The 12,837-nt window shown below is 40.1% G+C and overlaps 1 protein-coding gene across 1 annotated transcript in view; it reads right to left on the reverse strand.

Annotated features, from left to right (window-relative positions):
• The window catches only part of LOC129090571 (protein diaphanous homolog 1-like), a 91,467-nt gene extending 80,119 nt beyond the window's left edge, over positions 1–11,348 (reverse strand). The window contains exon 1 of the mRNA XM_054598214.1: positions 10,502–11,348. Coding sequence (XP_054454189.1) covers positions 10,502–10,609 — 108 coding nt within the window. The 5' untranslated portion in view covers positions 10,610–11,348. The remainder of the gene's footprint in view (positions 1–10,501) is intronic.
• Between the last annotated feature and the right edge of the window lie 1,489 nt (positions 11,349–12,837).

A 12,837-nucleotide genomic window follows, 5' to 3' on the forward strand; every position in this document is an offset into this window, starting at 1 on the left:
CCAACTGAATTTAGTTTAATCCTTAGATAAGTATGAAGAGTACTGAAATGCTCCAACTGAATTTAAAGCGCCCTAGCAGGAGCTGCAATGCAAACGTATGTAGAGAACGTATATTGTGAAAGGTAAGAACGGAAAGAGTGAAGCTCCACAGCCGCCATGGACATCGTGGTTCAGACAACGGACCGTCTGTGTTTTTATTGTTTATAGTATAGGCGCAGCTCATGACTCTCAGCTAGGGTACTTTAGGCCATATTTCGCTCTGTGCGTCTGCTTTGTTGACAGTCGGCAAGAGCCCTTGTATTGACAGCATGCGTGAGAGAAAAACACAGCCGCTACGCCTGCAGAGAGTGGAAGCAGAGATCCACGGCTCCCACTGCTCCCACCCAGCCCCGCAACTCATCAATACTGCTCTTATTAAAAACACACAGCCCTTATGACATTATATTGTACTGTACCGTTATTAACTGTAGGGTATTGCTATACTTTTCTGGTTTATAGGTAAACCGTGAAACACTTTGGTGATGAGGTGTTAGGCCTTCAATGTCATTTAAATAGCATCTGTATCCTGAGGACAGTTTTAGAGGTGATGAGGCTGCCACACAGCACACTTCAACTCTTCCACCTGCTCCCATTGTCTGCTCCCAAGCAGCGTGGAGCATCCATCAGTGTAGTTCGCAGTAGCATCCCTCACATACAAACCTCCATACCGCGTACAAATCTCAGACCTTCACCTCCACATTACCACAGGAAAATGGTAAGCGTCTCCACACACACACACACACACATTCTCTCTGCCTCCCTCGTACCCTCACATACTCAGTCCACTGTAACAGCACACAGAGACTTGGCTCATATGTTTGCATCATTGACTTCTCCTACAGATGACTGCAGCCTTCTTAAATCAACAGAGACAGGGTTTGTTCCTATGGGTGCTCAGAGGCCCAACAAGGACTAGCTCATTACATACTTGTGACTTAAGAAAGGCGTTCACTGCAAAACAATGAGAACTGCGTAAAACAGAGACAGAAAAAGCAAAAGGAGGGAGAGCACAGGAAGGTTTCTTTGTCTCACTTTATGGGTTTGGTGTGTCTCATGCAGAGGCTGAACACCATAAATCACAGGATTGTGAGTGTGGCTGATTAAGATGTGCGAGTTTATTGCAAATGATCATTATCATATATAAGCCAGTGCCCAAAAGCAACCGGGGATGTGAACGGAACACAGACAACCTAGGTAAAAAACATAACTATGTGTACCTTCATACATTAGCTTATATGAGGACTTTATGCCAATTTGGAGTTTCTATTTTTAAACACAAATCTGTTGCTTCATCTGTACAGATTATTTTCTTGGATATGACAAGGCAAATATCCAAACAGGACACATTGAGACTCAAAACGGATATCCATAACCAAATGTTATTCTGAGTCATTGGAAGTGCATTTCCTTTTTACATTTCCAGCAAAGATACCCACAAATTAGTGTTGGTAAGTTTAATTTTCTACTTGTATTTTGAATAGAATTTGGACATTTACCTTTGGCTGTTGTCAGTAGATTTTAAAGATGTACACAAGTAAACAGCTGAGTTTTGCTGAGAGACAACCTCAAATATCGCTAAGCTTTTCTTGGGATTTATCCATGTTTAACATTACTGCTATTGCCTGGGGTCTGATACAGTTCCATTTACTCGTGACTGGAATATGGGCACTGAAGCTCTGCTATACATCAGCTCACATAGTGATTATAAGGTGAAGTACTGACATATTTCAGGTTAAACTCCACGTTTGTGCATGTGTGTCCAGCAGCGTCATTTCTTTACTCAGCCTTCACGGTCTTAACGTCTTCCTCCGTTCCCACAGGAATAAACTGCTGTCCTCCAGACATTCGCTTGTGAGAGCAGCACAAAGGGCCCATGCTGTTTACAGTCATGGTGTTGAGATACAGAGCAGCCTGAGGAGAGTCGCAGAGGAGGATTGACACTGTAATCCCAACTAAACCCCCCCCCCATACACAACACAGATAACACAGTCAAGAGCGATCATATCTGTGAGGATCAGTCTAGAGGTCTGTCTATCCACATCTCTGCTTACTAGTGACAGAGATTACTTAGTGCATAGAAACAGGGAAACTCCCTCCACAACACTGCCCGTCCCTGACTAACTGACTGAGAAAGACAAAATGATAGCGTGCATGAGTTTATCCATTTATGACTAAAAGACCAGCAGACACATTGTGATGGAGACATCTGAACGTCTTACCATCATCTGTCACATGGTGATACATTTGTTCTCCTTACCACTTTAAGAGTAATAACTTTTTATTGTTATTACTATTATTATTGTTATTATTAGTAGTATTATTACTATTATTAGTATTCATTTATTATTATTATGCAAAAGTAAAAGTATCTCCTACTCTCTGTCACTTTCTGTTGAAACAACTTAACTCACAGGAAAGGACACAATACAACGTGCCATTGTGGAAGTAAGTCGGCCTGACACAAGATGAGATCTGTACATGCAATAATGTGAGCCACTTCGTTAAAACCAGCCATCGGGGAGTCTATAATACTTATCTTAGCACAATTGTAAACATTTGTTTTTACAAAGAATAATCATGGTGATGTAGTAAATGTATTACAAAGTTCATTGAAATTGGAGATAAGCGATGTTTCTTTATAGGGGTGAGAATAAATGAAAGATGTTTTTTGGTGCAAATCTCTCTTTTAATATAGACAGAATTAAATTCCTGAATGAAAATTCACAGGGATTCTCATCTCTGCTTGAATACAGCGGGCAGTATCATAAAGTAGCAGAGTTATACACCCCCCCCCCCCCCCCCTCAATCCAGCATCTGAAAGGTGTGGGGGAGGGGTTCAGACCATCCGACAAGCACTGAAGAAGCATACTGGCAGCTTAAGAAGCAACATGTCTTAGCTGGCACAGTCAGCACACACACACACACACACACACACACACACACACACACACACACACACACACACACACACACACACACACACACACACACACACACACACACACACACACACACACACACACACACAACACACACACACACACAAATTGCTGACTGACTGGTCTAGTAATCATAAAACTAGAAACAGAAATGCAAGAAGCTTGAAGGAAGTTGACCATGTGAAAATAATAAGTGTTTTAATAATTGTTTTTTTTACATGAAATCAGCAAAATACCCTGGATCACCCTGGAATACTAAGAAGGACAAAAAGCAATATGACATGATGATGTCATACCCGTTAAGTAGAAACTCTAAATCCTCTCATTTTTTTGCTTCAGCAGTTCTGTCTTTCACAAGCACCAGAGTAGAAAGCTAATCAGAGATGATGCAGGTAGTAACAAGCACAAAGCAAATTCTGTTGCATGCTTCACCTTTATAGATGGGGAACTCAAAACAGTGTGTCCAGTCAATGGCTTACATATCTGTTGATAAAGGAGTGTTTGGACTAGATGATTAGCATGTAACTTTTTCTTCTTTTTTTATTTCTTTCTTTGCATTTTTGCATTGATTGGACTGTTGACAGGAAACGGGGAAGATACGGAAGGGTATGACAACAATGGCTGGTTATGCGGTTATGTTTTGTTGGAAGTCCAACTCAGGGCAGAGGTCATGACACTACAACTTCTTCCGTCTAAATGTATGCCATTACCCAAGTACTATAGAGGTGAGCCCAATATCATTTGCAGTGCTCAGAGGGTTAAAAAAATTTGGTTTGCAAAACTTAAGAGCAGAAACACTGTCCTGATATAATAACGATAACACAGTTAATCTGCGTTATCCATCTCCAGTCTGGAATGTTTCACACCGGTCCATTAGGCTCCTGTGATAAGAACCTGCTCTATGTTTTAACATCATCCAGGCCTCGAAAGCATCCAGACCTCCAGAGATTTGGGAGCTGGTTGTGCGTAAACATGCTTAGTAGACCTCTGGTACCGTCTTGCACAATGGATAGAAAGGAGGGAAGGAAAGAGATAAGGGTAAGCAATACTGGGGGCGAATGAGGAAGCATACTGTTCGTTATTTTTGCACAACTTCCTGTCACAGCCCTCAGAACTTGAGAAATAATACCAGGGTGGAAGCGCTGACATATCTGCATGAGAGTGTATGTGTGTGCATGCATGTACACAAACGCAACTACAAAAAGTAAGAAGGAGAACTTAGATTGAACCGCTGACAAAGTGAGCATGAGAACAAAAGTTGAACACCCAGGAGGTCTGAGTAGGTTGAGCACAAAATGAACAGGTTGCTCCACATCTTCATCTCTTTCTGCTGAAGAACAGACACACTCCTTCTGAAGAGGGCAGCCACGATTATCTTACTCCGCCATAAGATGCCAGAAATGCAAAGAGAAAAAAAGGTGGCAACAAAACAAGTAACAGAACACTGTCTGGACTAGCTTGTTTTTTTCATTTTGACTGAACGGACTTTATACCTTGTGAAGGCTTTAGACAAACATCTGAACAAGTGAAACTGACTGTGGTAAATATTCAACAGCTCCAGGCAACATCTGCACACAATCATTTGTTGAAAGTTGTTTCTGAGTAGACCTAAGGGGAAATAAGCACGACAGAGAATGGCTTGCAGAGAAACAGGATGACGTTCGTGAACAGCCTCTCTGTATCACACTAAACACATACATGGCGGAATGTGATGCACTACAAGACATGATTTTATGCTCAAACAACACAAAAACAACTCAACTGCACCATCTGAAAAGGACAAGGGAGAGTTGCGACACTGACTGTTGTCATACAGAGAGAATCATTTAGCTCTATTCAATGTCATGCTTCTCCACTGTCGGACTTCATTTTGCAGAGCAGCCTAAAAATAACATATCTGATCAGTCATCTTATTACGTGACAGTATGACAGAAGCAGTTATAGGAAATAGCTTCCTAAGAATTGGTCATGGTGACATGAAAAAGAAAAGTAACTGCACGGCTGCTCCTTTAGTCTTCTATCACAAAATACGGAATTTAAATCTACTACTTTCATGGTTCAGTACTACATTTTACATTGCGATATAGATATATAGTATATTGTAACATTTTTTTCTGGAATTTCCATTTCAAAAAGTTTGTTAAATAAAAAATGTAAACATTTAAACACATGGGAATGTCTCTTTTTAGCAGAATGAAATACCCGACAGTGTTTATATGCATAAATAGAGAGGATCTTTGTCGCAGTTAAGCCATTTGAGCTCCTATTGAGCTCCTAGGTGTCAGATCAATGTAAGAAATGAGGGACAAAATTCACAATCCCCATAAAAATGAATTACAACATTCAGCAGCGTTAATGTGACTCTTCAGCAGTCTGAGTAAGTCCATCAAGGTGGGTATTTTGTCAGTCTTGTTACAAGGAAATTCCCTGCTTGTGTTTGTAGTGGTGGAGGGATTACTCACTGGAAGTGTGGAGACTTTGTTGATTGACGCAACATGCTAGGACCACCATCATTAAATGGATCTAGTGACTACACATCTGTGAGATGTCTCAAAAACTACACAGCCATCAGGAAGTATTGTAATCAGGAGACAAAGGCTAAAGAAGTCAATTGTGAAGTCTTCGAAACAAAAAAAAAAAACAGGTAAAGGCGAGATGCCACATAAGTATAGTATTGCAGTGGTGAAGTGACTGCATTCCTGCGTGTGCATGCACCAGCACTAGCATTACACAACTCAGCCCTTACATCCAGTCAGAACAGGCTTCAAGGCAAACCAAACCCAGGCCTCAGCTGATTGTTTCTGATCTGTAAAGTACAGTAAGGACTGAATTAACTGAGACCACTGTGTTAAACATGATGCTCATCCATGTCAGATGATTCCAAAGCGTTTCTATAATCCATTTTATCACATATGTCTGAATAGGATGATAGTCTAGTTTGAGAGTGAATGACAACCGCCGAGAGCTAAGTATCTATAATTGAAATAATAAATAAATTCCAAAGTATCGAAGAATAAGGTTCGATAGGTTCCATAAGTATCATTTAATTAACAATTTATCGGACGACAATGATTAACAATGCTCCTTATGTGTTCATTTTGCACTTCCATCCACATCTCATCAATTATTATGCAACAGAGCAGGAATGTTATCTTTGACAGCCAATAAACAAAGCACCACCATTAAATCACTGACTAGGGTGTGACCACATGAGCAACATGCTTGCACATTTCAGACAGAGAATTAACCTTTACCTGTGTTTTTAGAATCAACTCAGTAATTTAAGTTTTCCATTCCCATCACACCACCTGTAACTTGTTATTATCGTTGTTTGCACACCCACTCCTGCACATTTTCTACCTTCTTTAGTCTCCTTATCTTTATATTTTCCAGCTTCTTTCCAACTCACTTGTGCTTTCTGTCACACACTCTTATCCTCTCTCCCTCTCTGACTCCCCCTGACTCTCTCTCTCTCTCTCTCTCTCTCTCCCCCCCCAGTCCCTGCTCTCTGTTGGCTCACTTGCTGTCCCTTGCTCAGCCTGGCTCTCTAAAATATTCCCGTTCACTCTGAGCCAAGAGGCCTCTGCCACAAGCAGTCCATTAACCACTCCAGTTTCACGCTGGCACCCAGTCATCCTATTCTTCAGCTCACAGTTTGCTCTTCTTCCCCTGAGGTGTAGAGTACAGGAAACTGTATGTCTGCGTCTGCCTAGGTGTGTGTCTGTGTGTGTGTGTGTTGGGGAACCAGAACAGACATACATAAATCGAGAGGAGGGCAAAAGGGACCCATTCTGCAACAAAGCACATTTGTTAACTACTCTGCTTGACTCTTATTTGAGTCAGACTCTGTAACTAAAGAGCCGTGACCTGACTGCCTTAATTCATGGCCTGACTTTATATTAAGCATTTGCTGAGGTGGTTCCCCAAGGAAGTAGGTGCACAGCTGCACAGAGGCACATGCAGGCACAAGAGTTCATGCTTGAAGGAAGGTGCACTTATCTTTGCTGATAATCATAAATGCGACGCTTAAACCTGCGCCCACAGGCAACAACTTTGACAGCATCCCAAATACAACACTGCATACAAGTCGGACAAACACAGAGGGCAACAACTGCTGATAATGTATAGATACGGTTCTTGTATTGGTTCTGTGTTGGTTCTACTCTGAAGCTAAAAACACAAATGCATTACTTCCGTAGAAGGTTGGGATCAATAATCAAGATGATAGTATATTGTAATATGTTCTATATCAAAACACTTAAACTCTGAAATGCTGTTTACCTACAAATCGGATTTTCATTCAGGGTGCTATATTCCAAAGACAATTCTTTATACATCTTAATGTTTATTTACATATCATTTTTTTTTGTTAATCCACATTTACAATATCATCATCACTGTCATAGAGTGGTCAGGTGACATCACCTCCATTATCGTATGTAACACAACAAGTAATCCACCTGGTAGGTTGAGGCTGCATGCATGAGCAAGCCAGCATATTTTCCAACTCTGTGAATATTTAACTGGAGAGAACGACATGTGCTGCTTAAACACTTGTTTGACACAGTTAGACTCAAAACTGGCAAATCATGAAGATAATTATAATTTTCCAATTGTCAGAATGGGCAATATTCTTTCCAATTGTAGTGCAATTTTATTTAATTCAAGCCCTCCTGTGACACAGCTTGAAATGTCTGAAATGAATGTTGTAGAATTCTGGCTTAAAATCCAACACAACCACGTATAATTACGTTGATTGAAATGACAATATGAAATGACAATAACTATTAAATAACTATGAAGCTCTGAAGCAAATGTCACAGAAGCCCCAGAAGAACATGCTCAAGTTCTTCAACTCACTCCAAATATTGTTTATTGGTCTCCTTGTTAACTCATTTTCACTATCAGGGCCGGGGGAAAAAAATCCACTTTTCAGCCAACCTTTCACCTAAAAAACAGATAACCTGCCAAACTCAACAAGATGTCCCAGAGAGAGACTGTGATCTACGATTGACCTTGTATCCCAAACAACTGTCCAAGGCAGTGATCCCTGGCTAATCCTCACTGTGTCTGCCTGCTGGGTTGAGCCAACCTGTTTATGTCAACAGCATCTATGGATGCTGATCCTTTCTCTCTGGGCCTGAAGAACACAGATAGCGCTGCAGGGAGGAATACACAGCTAAAAGGACCTGCTTTTGGCTAAACTAAATACATGGATCATGCTCAGTTACAGAGGTATCCGTCGGCACAGCAAATCCTGTTAAGCATTGCTGTGAAGGTAACGTGTCAAAAAAGATTATGTGTACGCTTACAGGCATGCAAACATACAGCAGAGGCACGATACACCAATACAGTTTACGTTTTGGTGAAATGTTTCTGTTTTTGTGGAGTTAAGCTGTAGTAAACATTACAGGAGGTGATTTTGGGGTTAAGCAACATTTAATACACTAAATAGTGATTGGGCAGAAAATAAAGATGCTTATTTTGGTGATTTAAAACAAAAGTACAAGAATGTCCATTTGTCAAAAATGTGTCATGCTGCAGACAGCCATAGCATTTGTCTAAATGTCAAACCTAGTTGATATTTCCAACAACACATGTATTTATAAAAAAATAAAAAAAATAAAAAAAATCATCTGTGACCGTGTCTAGAAAAAGAGATGAGGACTAAATCTGAATAACCCAACCACGCAGCTTCATTCAGTCCCAGACAGCAAAACAGAGAGACATCACACCAGGATAATTTTAGGTTGGTATACCAAATACCAAGCTGGCCTGTAGACAATGCACACGTAGTTCAGTGGTACATATCTCATCATGTTATTATCACTGGTATGTCTGAGAAGCAGTGAAAGCGGAGAGTGATGAAGTCATAGATCACTTCATGCCACAGACAAAATATCACACTGTGGATCGGGTACATACCGTACATCATTCTACACTGCTCAACCTCTTAATGAACTCTGACTGTAGTGTTATCTCAAAATCTGCCAGAATGGGTTACATTTTAAGAGTTAGTGGTGGCCTAAGGTCAAGGACAAAGCTCTTTGTGAGGGGGCGGACAAGCACCCACACTATCAGGCAGAATGACGCTCAAAGAAACTCATGTATGCAGTCTAATCTCAGGACACATTGCACAATTGATTTCAGTCTGTGACTCATATTTACTTAGGGTTCTACCTAAAGCTGTGTGGACACTAGCACTGCTGTAATAGTGTGCCATTCACCAAATTCTCTCTTTGTTTTCATCTATTTCTGTCGAGAGTACATTTACAGTACAGCCTGGACAGCTTTTCCCCAACACCACTGACTGTGTCTTGTAATCAAAACCACGCCTGTGACAAAGACCACCGACTGCACAACCTCCCACTAATACTGCTCGGCACGAAAGCCTGAACAACGTGTTCTGTATGTCAATATAAATGTGTGTCAAACGTTTCTGTTCATTCCCGTAAACAGGACATGAAACACCTTGTATTTTAAATGAGAGGGTTTCTACTTGAAAACTCTCTGAATGTACGTGTGCATGAGAGAGAGTGTGTGTGCAGTAATTGTTTACTCGGCAACCAGATGTGTCTTCTGTGCATCCTCTATGGTTACCGTTTGTCAGCAGGTACAATATCAGTTTTCACCTGTTGCTAGACATGACCAAGGGGTTATGTTACACAACAGTTTGCGCTGGCTGATGACACACACACATTACCGGTGACTCTTACTGCTCTGATCCCCCATCAAGGCACCAGACTGAATCACACATGCTGACGCGGCCGGGTTAGACTGAGCCCACATGATGTCATCATAGTTAAGTCACCTTGAGAAAATAAAATGTACCAATGCCACACCTCATATATATATATATATATATATATATATATATATATATATATATATATATATATATATATATATATATATATATATATATATACAGTACTAGGCAAAGTTTGGACACACCTTCTCATTCAACTACTTTGAAGAATCTAAAATATAAAACATATTCTGGTTTGTTGAGCATTTGTTTGTTTACCACATAATTCCATATGTGTTCCTTCATAGTTTGGATGTCTTCAATATTAATCTACAATGTAGAAAAAAATAAAAATACAAATAAAGAAAAGCCATTGAATGAGAAGGTGTGTCCAAACTTTTGACTGCTACTGTATATGATTGTATGAATGGATGTCTTAATATTTTTTTATGTTAAAAAATGATTATAAAACCTGCAAGGTATTCGTTTACGTGTCGCAATCCTGCAGCCTTGTTACAAGTCTTCAAAGGTTTAAGGGCAGCTACTTCCTCATATCTTGTCTCTTACTTTGACCTGCATCATAAATCATAACTCCTGGCCATTTCAGGTTATATGGACAGCTGGTAAACAGCTTTAGGGGTGAAAGTAATCACAGGTTAGGTAGAAGTCTCTTGCTTTGTAGCTTCACTTGAAACACTGGAGGAAGAAAATGAGTTAGGGGCAACACTTAGGAGAACATAAAAGGTGCAACAAGTTGAAGCTGTGGGATACTCACAAATTTCTTTTTCCCATCTCCATCCTCATAGCTCTTCTTTGATTTCTTGTCCTTCTTGGGACCAGCAGCTCCAGCAGCTGAGGCAGAGTTCCCCGTGTTTGGATCCATATTTACAACTTAATCCTCTTCCTTTGAATGAGTTGTTAGAATAAACCCGCGCGGCTGTAACCTCCACGCACTCAAACGCTTCCTCCCACGAATGTTGTGGGGTTTTTTAAAAAAACTTTTTCCACAAAGACCTCACTCTTTTAATTCCCTTGGGCCTAAGCTAGTACCCTTAGCTAACTTAGCCCAAAATTAGCACAGCGTTGCTAATGAGTTGGTGGAGAGCCAGCCCGGGCTAACCCGTCCCGTGTCCCTGAAGAGGAGGGAAATTCAAAGCGCGACCCCGACAACTCGGAACGTAAAGCGCAACAAAAAAAAACAAAGAACTGTTGCGCGCATGGAACACAGACGAGGATTCTAATCCCGCAGTGACGTCATCCACGTGGAACACAAACCCGACGCCTTTAAACCATGTGTGTTAATGTGCGGCACTCTCTGAGCTAGCTGTTAGCATTAGCTAGGCTAGGTAAAGGAAAGGGGAGGGGAGGAGGAAAAAAAGAAACTCTCCGCTCTCTCCACTTCCACGAGTTGTTTCGGCGGCTACAACACGGGCGGCGTAGTTGGTATTAAGGTTGATTTAGCCCGACTGCGTCTCCTAAATTAGTTTCCATGACTGCTATAAGTTTAGTTAACTTTTGTTTTGAACCCCTGGGTGACAGGGGGAAGCGACCGTGTCTAGCTGCGGAGGAGTCTTCCTGTTCTTCTGACAGAGCGGATCAGCGGGGGGGGAGGAGCCTGAGAGAGCTGCAGCTACACCTGGGAGGGTTTGACTGACAGGTCTGCCAAGACTGAGCTGAGCTGTGGGTCCAGGGATTAAAAGTTTCTCCACAAACGAGTTAACGAGCAGGGATCCCCGGTGTAATGAGGACGGCTCTCTCAGACCTGCTGTCATGGCTCAATGGTGATCCCCATTGACATCAAAGTTAAAAAACCCTCTGTTGAGACTGCACCATGGCCCATTCAAAATGAATAAACAAAACCTCCTTCTTACTGTATGAATGTGTATATGTATATGCATATATATATATATATATATATATATATATATATATATATATATAAAGTAGCAGTCAAAAGTTTGGACACACCTTCTCATTCAACTACTTTGAAGAATCTTAAAATATAAAACATATCCTGGTTTGTTGAGCATTTGTTTGTTTACCACATAATTCCATATGTGTTCCTTCATAGTTTGGATGTCTTCAATATTAATCTACAGTAGCAGTCAAAAGTTTGGACACACCTTCTCATTCAATGGTTTTTCTTTATTTTTAAACAATTTTTTTCAACAAACCAGATATGTTATTACATTTTAAACATTCTTCAAACTAGTTGAATGAGAAGGTGTGTCCAAACTTTTGACAGGTACTGTATATATATATATATATATATATATATATATATATATATATATATATTCAAGAAGTACTACCCTGAGCCTTCCACTTAGCACTTATTGTATTCCTATTAGTTTGTTTCTGCACTGTACTTTTGCTCTGGTTTATGCTCTTAGCTGCTTGTTTAAGAAAGGAGATGCACTTATGACTTCTGGTGACTAGTAGTTCTCTTGAATACCTATGTTGAATACACTTATTGTAAGTCGCTTTGGATAAAAGCGTCTGCTAAATGACTGTAATGTAATGTAATATATATTTTTTGGGCCATATGTAACAAAATTCTAGAGTCAAATTCCTTCCAAAAATGTAGTCATGTTTTTTGCTAATATGTTATTTCCATGGCCTTTTATTTTTGTGAACATGAGCTACTCGCTCTCTCTCACAGCCAGAAATCAGAGAATATTGTCTCAAACTTGTGATGCCATCAAGTAGGAAGCCTGTCGCTGCTCTATGAATGGAAGACTGATTTTGACTGAATATTGTATTCCCAAATTAACTTTATTCTATTGTAGCGTTCTCTGTACTGAAACAGAACATTTACATATAAACTCAGAACACTACCCTGGGTGCTCTCATTGTCATCTTTAATATATTTCCCTTTCATTGTCTATGTAGTAGTAACATACTTAATATTTTTTTGAGATTTAACATTCTATTTATTTTTTATTTTTTTAATGGCATGTATGAATTTTGAAAATTGGCGTAGTTCCTCTTTAAAGCTGATTCTGATGTCACAATGTTCTGTGTCATGATTGTGTCATAATGTTGAATCAACAATCCTCAAAGGAAAAAAAACACAGATGGTCAAGTCATAAGTCAAACGAGTAGTGTAGT

This window comes from Anoplopoma fimbria, chromosome 4 (genome assembly GCF_027596085.1).
Source record: "Anoplopoma fimbria isolate UVic2021 breed Golden Eagle Sablefish chromosome 4, Afim_UVic_2022, whole genome shotgun sequence".
Classification (NCBI taxonomy): domain Eukaryota; kingdom Metazoa; phylum Chordata; class Actinopteri; order Perciformes; family Anoplopomatidae; genus Anoplopoma; species Anoplopoma fimbria.